This window comes from Aphelocoma coerulescens, chromosome 3 (assembly GCF_041296385.1).
Source record: "Aphelocoma coerulescens isolate FSJ_1873_10779 chromosome 3, UR_Acoe_1.0, whole genome shotgun sequence".
NCBI lineage: Eukaryota > Metazoa > Chordata > Aves > Passeriformes > Corvidae > Aphelocoma > Aphelocoma coerulescens.
The window spans coordinates 44,331,042-44,345,001 of NC_091016.1; the positions used below are offsets into that span (position 1 = coordinate 44,331,042).

General features: G+C 37.7%; 1 protein-coding gene across 3 annotated transcripts in view; it reads right to left on the reverse strand.

The window, feature by feature from the left end:
- RMDN2 (regulator of microtubule dynamics 2) overlaps positions 1 to 13,960 on the reverse strand; it is a 48,663-nt gene that overhangs the window by 22,011 nt on the left and 12,692 nt on the right. For all 3 annotated transcript variants that reach the window (XM_069010012.1, XM_069010011.1, XM_069010010.1), the window contains exons 5-7: positions 12,424 to 12,484; positions 1,762 to 1,837; positions 24 to 101 (exon numbers count right to left, since the gene is read on the reverse strand). In XM_069010012.1, the coding sequence (XP_068866113.1) occupies positions 24 to 101; positions 1,762 to 1,837; positions 12,424 to 12,484 (215 nt within the window). The remainder of the gene's footprint in view (positions 1 to 23; positions 102 to 1,761; positions 1,838 to 12,423; positions 12,485 to 13,960) is intronic.

Sequence of the window (13,960 nt, forward strand, 5' to 3'; positions counted from 1 at the left end):
TAGATAAATAAAACACAACTTACTGAATAGCACCATCTTCCATTTAGGTAATATAAAAAGGGATCTTGAGGCTTAAGTTCAATTGCCTTGTCTAGGTGCTCCTATTGGAAAGAAAATCAGTATCACTTTAGATGTTTGTTTGGCAAGTGTGTTTACATTCTAAGTAGTTTGCTGCAAGTCAGAAACAAATTCAGAAATTCTCTTCTGCTGCAATTGCCTTCTAACAACCTAAAAATATTTTAACTAGCAAATCCCTTCCTCATGGAGGGAAAGCAGAAAATTATTTAGCAACGTTGAACACAATGCAAGAAGGCATACTGTATTTAGAACATGACTAAACAGCTCTAAAGTTCAGTCAAATAATTCAAGAACTTTTGTCTTAAAAAGGAAACAACTTCAATTAATTTCATTTACAGTTAATATTAGGAAACTGTCACAGATCAAATCAGTGAGGAAGCAACTACTCTTGAATATATCTTACATGCCAGCACCCATCACTGAAGCATAGTTCCTTCCACCTTGGAATGTGACTGCCCCAATGAAATGGTACTTGACACAATCAACTGTTACTATAATGTGAAATTCAGAAAGTAAAATGGTTCTGTTTATAGTGAAACTTCAAAACCTAGAAAGTATCTAACGAGGTCCTTCTTCCAAAACCACTTTCATTTCAGGTCATGAGTACCTTTATTTCTCTCTTTAATTTACCAAAGCAAGCTCTTAATGTTCAACATGAGTTTGAAGAAAAAATAAATCTGTTATTTCACCACTACCACTTGCCTCTCAAAATAAATTTAATTCGAACATTTCTTTTTTCCTTCCACATATCTGTCTTTATAATTAAGCCAGTCACAAAAATATCTGAGTTACACAGATATAAGAGACTATTATACTATATCCACAAACTATTCAGATAGGAGCTATGTTTTCATACTACTATTTTCCCAAATCAACACATTTCAGGATTTACTTTTGAGGAGTAAAACTTCCCTGAAATGGCCACTGCTCACACCATGGGCTCTTTTAAAACTCCATCCTTAAACAGCTGCAGCACTTGTGTTATTTGTCATTTTCCCTTTGTTCCCAGCTTGTCCCAGTGCTTGGGGCTTAGTTTGCTTGGCACCGCTCACATGTAATTAATGCTCTCTCACAGGAAAGCTCCGCCACACTCCAAGTCCTAACACAGACATGATGTGAGAGGAACCCATCCCAGGCATTCCCCAGGAACTGGAACATGTCTGTTGCCTCTCACTGTCACCCAGAAAGGGGGGACACCAGATTGAGGGCAAGGGATGGATGGAAAGTGTCTAAGCAATGTTGAGGACAAGGAGGGGGAGAGCAGCACATGTAACACAAACAGCTAACTCTAAAAAACACAGTTACCTTTGAAGGGACAGTGTTAAAACGAACATTACTTAAGGGTGACATGAAGGATGATTGCAGAACTGTGTTAGTTCATCACTTACTGTTTCATATGTTTTGATTTTCTAAACAGAATTGATATTCCCTTTCCTCCCCACTTTGACTACAAAGGAAACCAGAAATCTTAATGCTGTTCCCAGAATCCTACCTCAATTTTTGTATTTTGCAAGCATATAATCTATTTGCATACATAATAATGTTTTCAATTTAATTCAGCACCAAAATAGACCTGTGAGGCTGAATTACTGTGTTGGAAAAACCTGCCTTTGACACTATATAAGGAAATAACTTAAAGGAATAGCTTAAAAAAAACCAACCCCAAATCCTACAAAAACATACCTTAAAGAGATAACCATTCCTGATTTTGTTTTGTACATTTTCAAACTGAGACATATAGCCACACATAATTGCAAACCTGAGAGGGGAAAAGAAAAACACACACACATACTTTTTGTGATTTAAATAAATCTTTGAATCAAATAACAAAATATTTCAATACCTAATGCACACATTTACACCTGTTTTTTTTTCCATCTAGATGGCTGTATGGAAGTTTGGCATGAGTTATACATATTCAGGAACAACAAAAACACAAAACAAAACAGAACAATGGAAACAAGAAGTTTAAATGATACTATTTGGGTTGTCAGTTAAGTGAAAAAAACAGATATCTCCTCCAAAATTCCAGCCATTTAGTTCAGAGTGTGACTCTTCCAGACTGTCTCCACCATTGACAGCAGTTTACCTTGACACATTGTGCTCTGCAGTGCACTGGTAACATGAGCACCACCAGCTGCAGAACCTCATCCAAGGTGGCAAATGCTTGGGGTGTGCTCAGTGGGAAGCTGTACACACCTCAGAAATATTCACAGTTGTCTTCTACCCTTCTCAAGCACCTCAGTGCACTCCTGCACTTCTGACATTCTTCTAGTATCTTTAAAATTATTTAAAAACATACACATACATTCTGGTCTAACAGGATCACTACTGCTATTACTAGATGCCTATTGCTAAGATCATTATTATTTCTATTATTATGACTATGATTACCAAAAACTGGGAACACTGAGTGAAAAAAGAAATGTGAGCTAATTTCTATAAAATATTTGTATTATTAAGCAGATGTAAGTGAAAATATTTTCACAGGTAAACCTATAAAGATTCAGATCTCCTAACCAAACCTAGTATCTTATTGACACTCAACCTAAATTGCTATTGCTTTCTTCTTATTTCTTCAGCAGTCACAGAACCTCTGTGCATATGGAATCTCTTCCACACATATCAACTGTAGTGTCCTTGGGCCTATTTTCATTGGTATTAGGACAACTTTGCACTTCTGTATAAAACTAACAGAACCACCAAAGAAACAGCTAAGCAGCAAAACCTCATATAGATTATTTTTCTATTATTTTTCAGAATTTTGCTTTTTTATCAAATATTTTACAATGCAACACCAAATGAAAATAAAAAGTAATCTTAAAAGAGGGAAATCAAGTTGAAGTCCAGAGGAAATATGAATTATGCAAGAAGCTTATTGAGTTAATTATGGTAACAGAACCACAATCTGTATGGCATGTAGCTTTTAAGCACTACTAAACATCAGCTTTCTTGAATTTCTTCATATAATGTAATTATTCAAGCTCCAGTGACTCCTCATTAAGATGTCATTGCTAACACAACTCAAGAAATTATTTTATTGCTTACAGTTATACCTAATGGTTTTAAGTTAGAAATGCTCATAGTATAGGTCGTTGCATTTTTTGGTCAATAAGTGTTCCCAGGTAAGGTAGGGAGCCAGCAGAACAACAGCAGTTGAGTTTGTAAGAGCTCCAGACAGACTGTCAAACACTGTTGAGCAGGATGTATGCTGTGACCGATGTGCACTGGACAAAATCCAGCTAATGGCAGCACTACTGCTGACAGAGCTGCAGTGGGAGTGCATTTCGTATGGGAATGAGCTACAGCTGAGGGAAAAGGCAAGGAGTGGGGGTCAGGAAAGTTCAGGTATTTAGAAAGAGGGGGAAGGTACTGAAAACTTTATTAGGGTTAAGTAACTCAAGCAACATTGCCCCTATTCCCTTCACTCATTAAGTGCTAATCAGATAAACTCAGCATACCATAGCTAAACGGATTGCTGCTACAAAAGAAAACAATGAAAAGCGAACAAGCTAATCCAGCATCTTGCAGTATTTCCCTGTCTGTGCGTGACAAGAAAGAGGGCCTTAGTTTAAACTAGTTCAAAGAAAAGCTTCTACTTACAGCTAAAATCTCTTGGGAGGGAAATCCCAATAAAAGTTTCAACAAATTAGAAGGAAGCTAGCCCACTAACTTTAAATACCCATTATTTTTCCAAGGAAAAAATAAAAATCTCTTTCATGTATTTATTGGGGATTTTAGGGGGGTTTGCATTTTTTTTTTTGGTTTTGTTTTGTTTTTAATTTAATACTTTTGAAATGGGCTAGACAGCCAATTGATATAAATTAATTATTTCATTTTTGAAGTTCTATGGCATTTAATTTCTAAAAAATTCATTCATTTCATTTCTAAAAAATCCCCGAAACCAAACAAATCAAAAAAAGTGTCCTTTTTTTCCTGAAAGTAATTTTTAGACATTTTAAATAATTTTCAAAGAGTTTAAAACACAAAGCAAACTTTTATTTTCAGTGGTGCAAAGGGTAATGTTAATCATTGAATGGTTTAGGTTGGAAGAGGCCTTAATGATCATAGAGTTACAACCACCCTGCTGTGGGCAGGGACACCTTCCACTAGACCAGATTGCTCAGAGCCCCATCCAGCCTGGCCTTGAATACTTCCAGGGATGCCCATTCTCTGGGCAATCTGTTCCGGTGCCTCACCACTCTCATGGTGAAGAAAATGACCACAGAAAACGATGCAGGGAGCAACTAGAAGTGCTTCCATCTGGTTCATGTTATTCCTTCTGCGGGCTGGTCGCAGCCCCGGCGCTCCCTGGTCACCTACCCCATCTCGTGGTGACAGGAGGAATACTAAAAAGATTATCACACAACAAAGCACAAATATCTAATGAAACAGGTAAAAAGCACACGTCTCTTAGCAGAGCAAGCGATACTGGTTCTCTGCACAACCATTGCTTCCCTCACACCCTTTGAACATCAGAGTACTGCTTACAGAGCCTTCACAGAGAAAAATAAAGAGGAAATCGTATCAGTGAAGAGCTGCCCAGAATGACCTGTTTGCTGAGCTAATGTGATTCCTGGGTGATGTAAAAAAACAGCCCCAGACACATTAGTCTAAATAAACACAACAATAATTACCTCAGTAAGACAGACACAGTACTTCAGTTGGTGTAAAAAAAATGTTATTCCCAGATGGAAGAAAAGTTATTGAACACAGTGTAGAAGCGTATGATTAATCACCACAATTAACAAACCTTTAATAAGCATGAACACAATCAAACAAACTCAATATAATAGGTCAGTGCCATGTTCCTTTGTTGCAAATAATGTCCTGAAACTCAGACTTGCAAGAAACCAGTCGACAGAGATGGATGCCAAGTACCAATGTAGCCCTCAAGCAGAAGGCCCTGATCAAAGTGAATTAACATTTTCCCTTCTGGTGCTACAGAATTTCTATGTGTATTCATGGCAGGCAAAACTGCAAGTGCATACCTTACCTATTGCAAAAAGAAGAGCAGCAGGCTGATCGAATAATTTTATCAAGCCAATTTGAATTTTAATATCAAAAATTATACCAACACCTAAGACTCTGTCAACCACAGCTTATTCTACTGAGACAGATTTAAAGAAAAGATTTTGAATTCTCAAATGAAGATTAAGCCACACTAGAGCATTTAAATACAGCATTATTTGCCTTTTCCTTGATAAATTTCACATGGCCAAAATCAGAAATAACATGCACCTTCCCAGACTTGTTCCTTCCTCTTATATATACCTTTTAATATATCCCAAATCTAAAAAAACTTTTTATGCCATTTAGACTTTGGAAATGTGTAGGTACAGAGCTTACATTTAGAAATCTAGATCTCCATTTTAGCACCCCAGTATCAAAAGGAAAGTTTTTCTTAATTGCGACTGGCAAGACTTTGAAAATGGGAGAAGATTTTGTGATATTTACCACAACCAAAGAATTTAATTAATCTGTTTCATAACTGTTTTTTCACTCCCACCTCTTCATCTGAGAAATATTTACCATGTAAGGTAGTGTGAGCAAAGGCTAATGTGTGGGCAGCACACAAAAGGCCCAGTGAAAAGAAAGTTCATTTCCACTCCAGTTCTAAATGTGTTCTCGCATCTCCCCATCCCTGCATGGTTCAGTTCTGTGCATGCCCCGACTCCCTCACTCACCAGTTTCACCCACTTATATTTTCTGACAGTCTCCGCAATGCAGTGAGACCTGCAGGATTTCTTTTTAACATGATTTCAATGAGATACCAATTTCTATGTAGGGAGATTTTGAAACTTAAATTACTGATTATGATCCCTGTTGCATTGCCCTTCCTGAGATCCCAGTTTTGCACACTTCATATAGTATCACTTTGCTATCAAAATATTTAATCTACAAAAATGCATTTGACACGAAGTTTCCATGCAAAGGTATTGGTTTGCTATGACCATCCTAACGGGGGTATGGAAGCAGTGGCTGAGAAATGTGCAAGATTGCCAACACATGAAGTCAGATGTGCCAAGGTGCAAAGTGAAGTGATTAGGTGATTTTTTGTTTGAGGAGATTTTTTTGTTAATAGGATTTCATTTCCCTTTCCTTCTTCTTGGAATACAACTGAGTCTACACTGTAGAAATTTGCACAAACACACTTTTCATATTAAAATTCACCAGAGCATTGAAGCTGAGCTCCAGGGAAACACCAGGTGTAGCACACATTTGTACAGGTAACACTTGCAAAAACGTGGGAAACAAACCCCTATCTGGGTTTAAAAAAACTTCAGCGGTAAGGACACTCAGAATTCTGGCTTAGTTTATTGCAACACATGCAGTACACCAAATCAAGGAAAAATGCTGCTGTTAATGTGTATTCACAGAAGTTCACTAGTAGAACACATGGATGCCATGTTCTGCATTCCTTAGGCTGTGAAACCCACAACTGTATTAAAATCCTGTTTCCAGAAATTTAACTTTTATTTTTATAACAGACAATTACAACAGATGGAAATAAAATCCTGAAGAAAAGGACAGTCTTCACAAATACGGAAACAGAGTGAAACAAGAGCTTTCAGAGACAGTAACACAACAATCCTCCTTGACAGAAATGTAATAGGGAACATTAGGTTGTCAGAATTATTTCCTCTGTGACCATTCTGGCAAAAAGCTTGTAGTAAACAGATCTTTTCCCATGTCGAACCTTCCTCCTTTGCACTTGCATGAGTATGCTGCAGTGTTTCACTGATCCACTTAACTACAGGAAAACTTACAGCTTTTGAGAAATGGCTTCTGAATTTGAAATTTTAAATTATTTTTACAAAAACAATTAAGTAATTCAAAGATTATTGACTAAGATTATGCATAATTACAAAGATTGCTGTAAAATTTCCTTGGTTTTCCCATGAATCAAATGCAGGGCAAATAACTACTAGCTGGAAACCTGTATTTCTGCCCAAACTATGAATTCCTGAAAAATCAGACTGCATGATAGAAACATGCTTGTCGCTTGCAAGTTATCTGCCTTGTCTAAGTCTAAATAAGGGATAATTAAGGGAAGCAGGTAACAGCATTTAGTTAGAAACAGATGAGGATTCAATTTTAAAAGTTCTTGGTAGTATGACCATATCCTACAACATATTCCAAAATTTTGAAGAGTTTTGTTTCACTGGAGAATTATTTTTAGGCCATTGCACCTTATAAACCTGACAAATCATCTGTTAGAATTCTATTACTGAGACAGCATGTTCACTTTTTTGTGGGAAGTTTATGTAAAATCGCCAAAATACCCAAATGGTGATTATTCATGTCCTCAATGGAACCCATCTGTGCTACTCTTCTGTAGTGTTGCCTGCCAGTGAGAGACTGTCCCTAAGCTCTGGAATTCACTTCCATGGAAAACCCAGGGCTTGTGAAAATATCTGCGCTTCTGATTAACACTCATATGCATGACAGAGAAAGCTCTTGGAGGCAGGTGTGTTCAGGAGGAGTCTTCACTTAAAGCTGCTGGGTTTTCCCTTGCTAGCTTCACTTCCACCTAAATGAGACACGTGCCCTACGACTCCCATCAGCAGGTGAGTTCTAGAGAGTACCACAAATTCAACAGCAGCATCAAGTTTGTTTGTGGCAAACAAACCCAAGCTCAATGCAAAGAATGATCTTTTTAAGTAAACGTCCTGAAAAATGGCTGTAACAGTAACCTTTTTGTTTTTTGCAAAGCCTGTAACAAGTTCTCATCAGCAAAAAAGGAAGTATGGGGATCTAGGCAACAGCAGAGAAACCTTTCAGAGCTCTACCAAACTCTTAGAGAAAAACCAGCAACAAACCTCCCAAAAATATAAAAAAAATCACTGGTTTTGCAAAAGAATTTAAAAGATTTTCATTTAAAATAAAAGCATGGTTAATATGTATCTACATTTTGTTTCCTGTAACTGTAAAGTTGTAAAGTAGCACAACTATAGAGCAACTAGAGCTCCAAATTGTTGACATAGCATTTCTAATTAAAATCTGGGTGATAAAGATGCTTCATGATCCAAGATGAGCTGTGAGGATTCACAGCTGTCCTTTGGGAATCATTGACCCACAAAATGAATTCGTTTGAAGCTTGGAAAAAACAAGAGGACCTGCAATAGCTGATGACAACTTTTGCGTGCAAGTTCCTCCACAACTTGAAAAATTGACACTGGCTGAACAAAGCCACAAATCACTTAGAATATTTACTCTGCCTTTCTTTAGGGTGTTCATACAAATAACAAAAAGCTACAGCTACGTTTTTCCTTTCCAGTGTTGCCATTTACTTCAGTTATTTAGAGGTCAACATTCAAAAAGTCTGAAGGTTTTTCATCTCATTGGCAACTGTGTGATTAAATATGATCACATGTTTTCAAAAATCTGGATTCAGATAAGAAAATTATTTGCAGCTGCAATTCATTACCAAAAACCAACTGACTACTTCAAGATATTTTGCTTTCTTTGTTTCACATATGTTTTACCAAATTTAATTTGAGGCTGAATACTGGTTACTTGTTAGTATTCAGATCAGTAAGTTGAACAGTTGGAGTGTTGATATATTTTATGATACAGTTTTACAGAAAAATATAGGTGATATGGCATCTTTTTGTTCTTAACTGAAGTAAATATGAAAAGCAAGGCAAGACAGCTGAACTCTAGGCCTATATTAGCAAGAGTTTGCTCATTCTACTGAATTCCATTGGTGGACACAAAAAACATGTTCTATCTTGCAGAGACCTTACAGCAGTTCCACAAAACAGAAAAATACCTGCTCTGGAAAAGGGATGTTTTTACTTGTATAACTCTGTATACACTAGGACAATTATGTGGGTCAAGGTGTCACAAGAACTTGTTTATTCGGTAAACAGAGCTTTCAAGCACTAGGGACAAGTTTCCAAAAGAAACTTCCAAATAAGCCCATAGACTCAATGATTGCTTAACAGGCACAGTGTACCGTTTTTAATGAAAACAATGAAATCTTCAAGAAATTCCATGTTAGAAAAAATTCTGTAGAAGATTTAGTAGGAGACAATATTCAACAGCACAACCCCAAATGACCCTTTAGTTATAGCAGGGAATAGTTTTAATGATTAATTCAGCTCCAGTGGGCAATTCTCAATTAACTTGAAACCCAAAAGATATTTACTCTAAAAATGAAAACAAGAACACACATCTGAGCTAGGGATATTGGTAAGACAATAGAAGAGGTTCTACAAATATACCAGAAGTAAAAAAAAAAAACATAAATGAAAGTGCAGAACAATTAGCAATGAGGAAATAATGGCAAAAGATGAAACCAATGAGGCTGAATTCAATTTCTTCCTCACTTATATTCCCCAGGCTCCACAAGGGTTAAGCGTAAGTAGAGACCAAGGTACAGGACCAGGAAAAGAGTAGGCTATCATTTAATCCTCACTCATTTAGTAAGCCATAATATATTAAACAGTTTAAGAGAACATTACAAATAATGTATGAGTGGACAACATAGATAGCAGCTATAGCAAACACGAGTGAACACCTCAGTTGTGCTGATTGGAAACATCAAAACCCCTCAGAAATTAGAAAGTACAGATTAGTAAGAAATCAACAAAAACTTTCTTCAGTCAAGGTCAGAAAAACAGCTTGCTCATCAATAGCTGATACAGACTGACATGTAACAAGCAGATGGGCTCATCTTACATAGGCTAAGATTATTTACCTTGTACAGCTTTTGAAAATTTAGCAAGTGAAATAACGTTTAGATAAACTGGAAACATTTGTATTAGGCCAGACTCAAGCAATATAGATCTGACACACAGCTGACTACCAAAATCTTGTGGGTAACATAGAAAGCCTCAACAGCAAGCAAAATGACAAACATAGCTGCTATGGGGGAGGGGGAAGGGGAAGGGGAAGGGGAAGGGGAAGGGGAAGGGGAAGGGGAAGGGGAAGGGGAAGGGGAAGGGGAAGGGGAAGGGGAAGGGGAAGGGGAAGGGGAAGGAGTTTTACAGGCAAACCAGCCAAACCTGAAGACATTCCAGGATAAATTATTCTATAAGTGCATAAGCATATAAAACAGTAAACACAAGATTTTTGTGAACAAACAGTATAAAAGAATAATTCTGACAAGACAAAAAGTCTGGACTATAAGAGGAATGCAACGAATGAGATATACCTTGTTTATGTGGCCTTTGACTTTGTCCTACCTGATGTTCCTCAAAAATCTAACCATGGAAATATTGTTTAGATTGAATCACCTGCAGAGATGGTTGCAGAACCAGGTTCATGTGAACCTGAGCATCACTACAGGTGTCACCCAAAGTTTAGTGCTGGGTCCATTATCTTACAGTAATTTCATTAATGAAATCAATGCTTTTAAAAAATCCACACAACAACAAAACACTTTTGAAATAAAATGTTAATTTTTGGGGGGATGCATTTACAAACCTAAATGGTTTCAAACCTGAGAAATGGTCAGAAATAAACATGAAGTGAATTAAATGTGTGTAAAATACTTTATAAAGAATAAAACAGAATAAATAAAGTTTAAAAAAAAAGTTACAAACCAAATCCAACTGGTTAAGTAGCAGCACAGCAGAAAAATATCTACTGGGATCACAGATTGAACAACAATTGTTGTGCTAAACAAGAATAAATCAATGTCCCTCTGGAGCATGGAAGTCCATTCTGCCCAGTATTTAGAGCCTCAGTTAGACTGGCATAATCATTACACTTACATCACACTTTAAAAATTACACTTCAAGTCAGAAAGATTTCAGAAAATAAAGACAAGCAGATAATATATTCAGAAAAAAATTATAGCAAACTATTTTAATCGGTAGTGTTCATTTACCCCTCTAGAAAGACATCAGTTGAACAATAACTGATAAAAACCTCATGTTCACTTGCAACCCAGATACATGAAGGATGAAAACTGCAAACCATACAGAAATCCATTGCCTGTTACAAGAAGCAGTAACTTTAAAAATTTAAGATTTTCCTCTTAAACCTCTCAATTCAGCTTTCTGAGTTAACCTCTGGAACACACCTCCTTACACTTGTAATTCTTCCCCTGCTAGACACGCCTGCCAGGACAGGATCTCACATGTGAAGTCCAGCAGACCACCTACACCTCCCTGAACAATATGTAAGGTTTTATCAGCATAGTTTCTGCCAGTGAAGCTGTATTTATACTAGGATATTTTGTCAATCTTGTGGGCTGAGGAGGAAGTGAGGGGCAGGATTCATACTTGAATGGGATTTTGTGGTTGTTTATACACATAGTTCTAGCAGAGAAGGGTACAGCAGCATTACCCTGAAGAAGCAGGCATGACTGTGGTCAAGCAAAGAGCAGAAATGGCTGTAAATTGCTTTCAGAAACAGAGAAAGCAAGACAGAGAATTACCTAATTAAATGACAACACCTGTGTCTAATCAAGTACCTAAACCTGAGCTAGGTGACATGTGCTCCGTTTGTTGGCAATGGAGATGTTGTCAACTGAGCCCCAGGAGGAATTCATCTCACCCTCATGCAAGACTAAATGGGCAAAATCGACTCCAGTGAACTGCGCTCCAGAAGTGGGTACTTCTTTTTAGATTGGGAAAGGAGACTGGGATAAAAGTATTTGGTTTAGATACACAGAAGCTTAGTGAAATCCCATCCCACAACTGCAATGACAAAATTAATGAAGAATGTAGAAACCAAAATGGAAAGGAAGAGCTAATAATATTAGAAAAGAAATCAGGAGCTCAGTACAATTTATTAATAAAATACTAAGGTGAGGAACATCAGCTAGAACTCAGCAGAATTATCTTTTACCTGATAATGTTGATTTGAAAAAAAAAAATTTACATTTGAAGACTTTGTTAGTTCTGGCAAGGTCTACAAAACTAAACTAAGTATCAAGCTTGGAGGAAAACTATACGATAAAATAAAAATTGAGAAGTTAATTCAAATTTCCATAGTCCTCTATGTCTATTTTTAATTATTACAATTTAGACTATTAGAAGAAAAGGAAAGGACAAAATTCAAGGTCAAATGACATTATTTTGTGAATTGTTGAAAGGGAAGGTAAATGGAAAACTTTGGTTTCTCTGAGCAATAAAATAGTGGCTGAAGCAAATACTTCCCATGGTACATATTGAAGTATGGTTATTGAGTTGCTTCACATGCTACAGTAAATGCTTCACAGAATATTTCAATGTAATTTTTAGTTGCAACTGGTGATAATTGAGTTCCATAAAACTATTAATTATTAATATTATTAATTACTAATTTATGAAACTGACATCAGGCTGGAGGGTTTTTTGTTGGATTTGATAAATACACACAAGTTTGTAAAAACATTCTCAAACTTACCACTGGTGACTCTCAGCACTCCCAGCATCCAGCTGCACAGCCTTTTCAGCTTTAATCTTTCCTGTAAATGGAGTACAATATATGAAAGGATTTATTGTACTCTTCTACATTTTAGGTGATTCCCAAGAACAAAGCCATCTGATTTACTGTAGCAGCAAAGAAATTGCTCCCTATTCTTAGAAACATTTAGATGAACAATGTAACATCCTGGCTTTACTTCATTTACATAGCCATGCACTTACATATAAATATATATAAAATATATATGCAATTTTAGTATTTTCCTTTAAAATCCAATTCAGATGCAGTTAAATCAGGCAGGGATTGGACCAGACTGGCAAAGGAGGCCATGTCGTCTGTAAGACTGAAGAGCATTTAAAGCAGGTCAGACAAGCACCTGTCAGAAGAACCAGCAAAGCTGTTTCCTGCCTTGGGTACAGGAATAAACTAGTTGAAGTTTCTTTCTAGCACAAAGACTTCCCTTAAGTTCCACTTTTAACTGAATAAAGATGACAGTAGGTGATTTGACCAAACCCACGCTCCCAGTAAGAAGTTCAGATGAGATGCTTGCTGCTTGCAGAGTCTCAGCTGCAACCAATTAAGCTGCACTGACATTTCTGTATTGTAAGTTAACTTCATAAAAACAAAGAATAGCATACACAGTCGTCCAACCCAGTGGAATGAAAAATAACCATGAAACTACCGCCAGCTCTCCTGCAGTCTCAATCCCTCTGCAGCACTTCCAAAAACTGAGATGAAAAGGCTGCCGCCACCCCCACTTCATGAGAATGAGCCAAACTAGGCTGGTTACTCAACACCTAAGACCCACTTTCATTCCACCATTCTTTATCTCTCCCTGTCCTTTACTATGCCATTATCGTTCATCAGCTGAGGTTACATGCAGTCACAGAATCACAGAACACGCTGAGTTGGAAAGGACCTACAAGGATCATTGAATCCAGCTCCTGGCCCTGCACAGGACCACCCCAAAGAGTCACACCATGTGCCTGAGAGCATTATCCAAAAGCTTCTTGAGCTCTGTCAGGCTGGTGCTGTGACCACTTCCCTGGGGAGCCTGTTCCAGTGCCCAACCACCCTCTGGGTGAAGAATCTTTTCCTGATAATCTGACCTAAACTTATCCTGACACAAATTCAGGTAATTTCCTCAGTTCCTGTCACTGGTCACCACAGAGGAAAGATCAATGTCTGCCTCTCCTCTTCCCCTCATTGTAACTGCAATGAGGTCTACCCTCACTCTCCTCTTCTCCAGACTGAACAGACCAAGTGACCTCAGCTGCTCCTCATACATCTTGCCCTCGTGGCCCTTCACCATCCTCATTACCCTCCTTTGGACACTCTCTAATAGCTACATATCCTCATATTGTGGCACCCAACACTGCCCCACAGCACTCGAGGTGAGGCTGCCCCAGTGCAGAGCAGAGCAGGACAATCCCCTCCCTTGCCTGGCTGGCAATGCTGTGCATGAGGCACCCCAGGACAGGGTTGGCCCTCCTGGCTGCCAGGACACTGCTGGCTC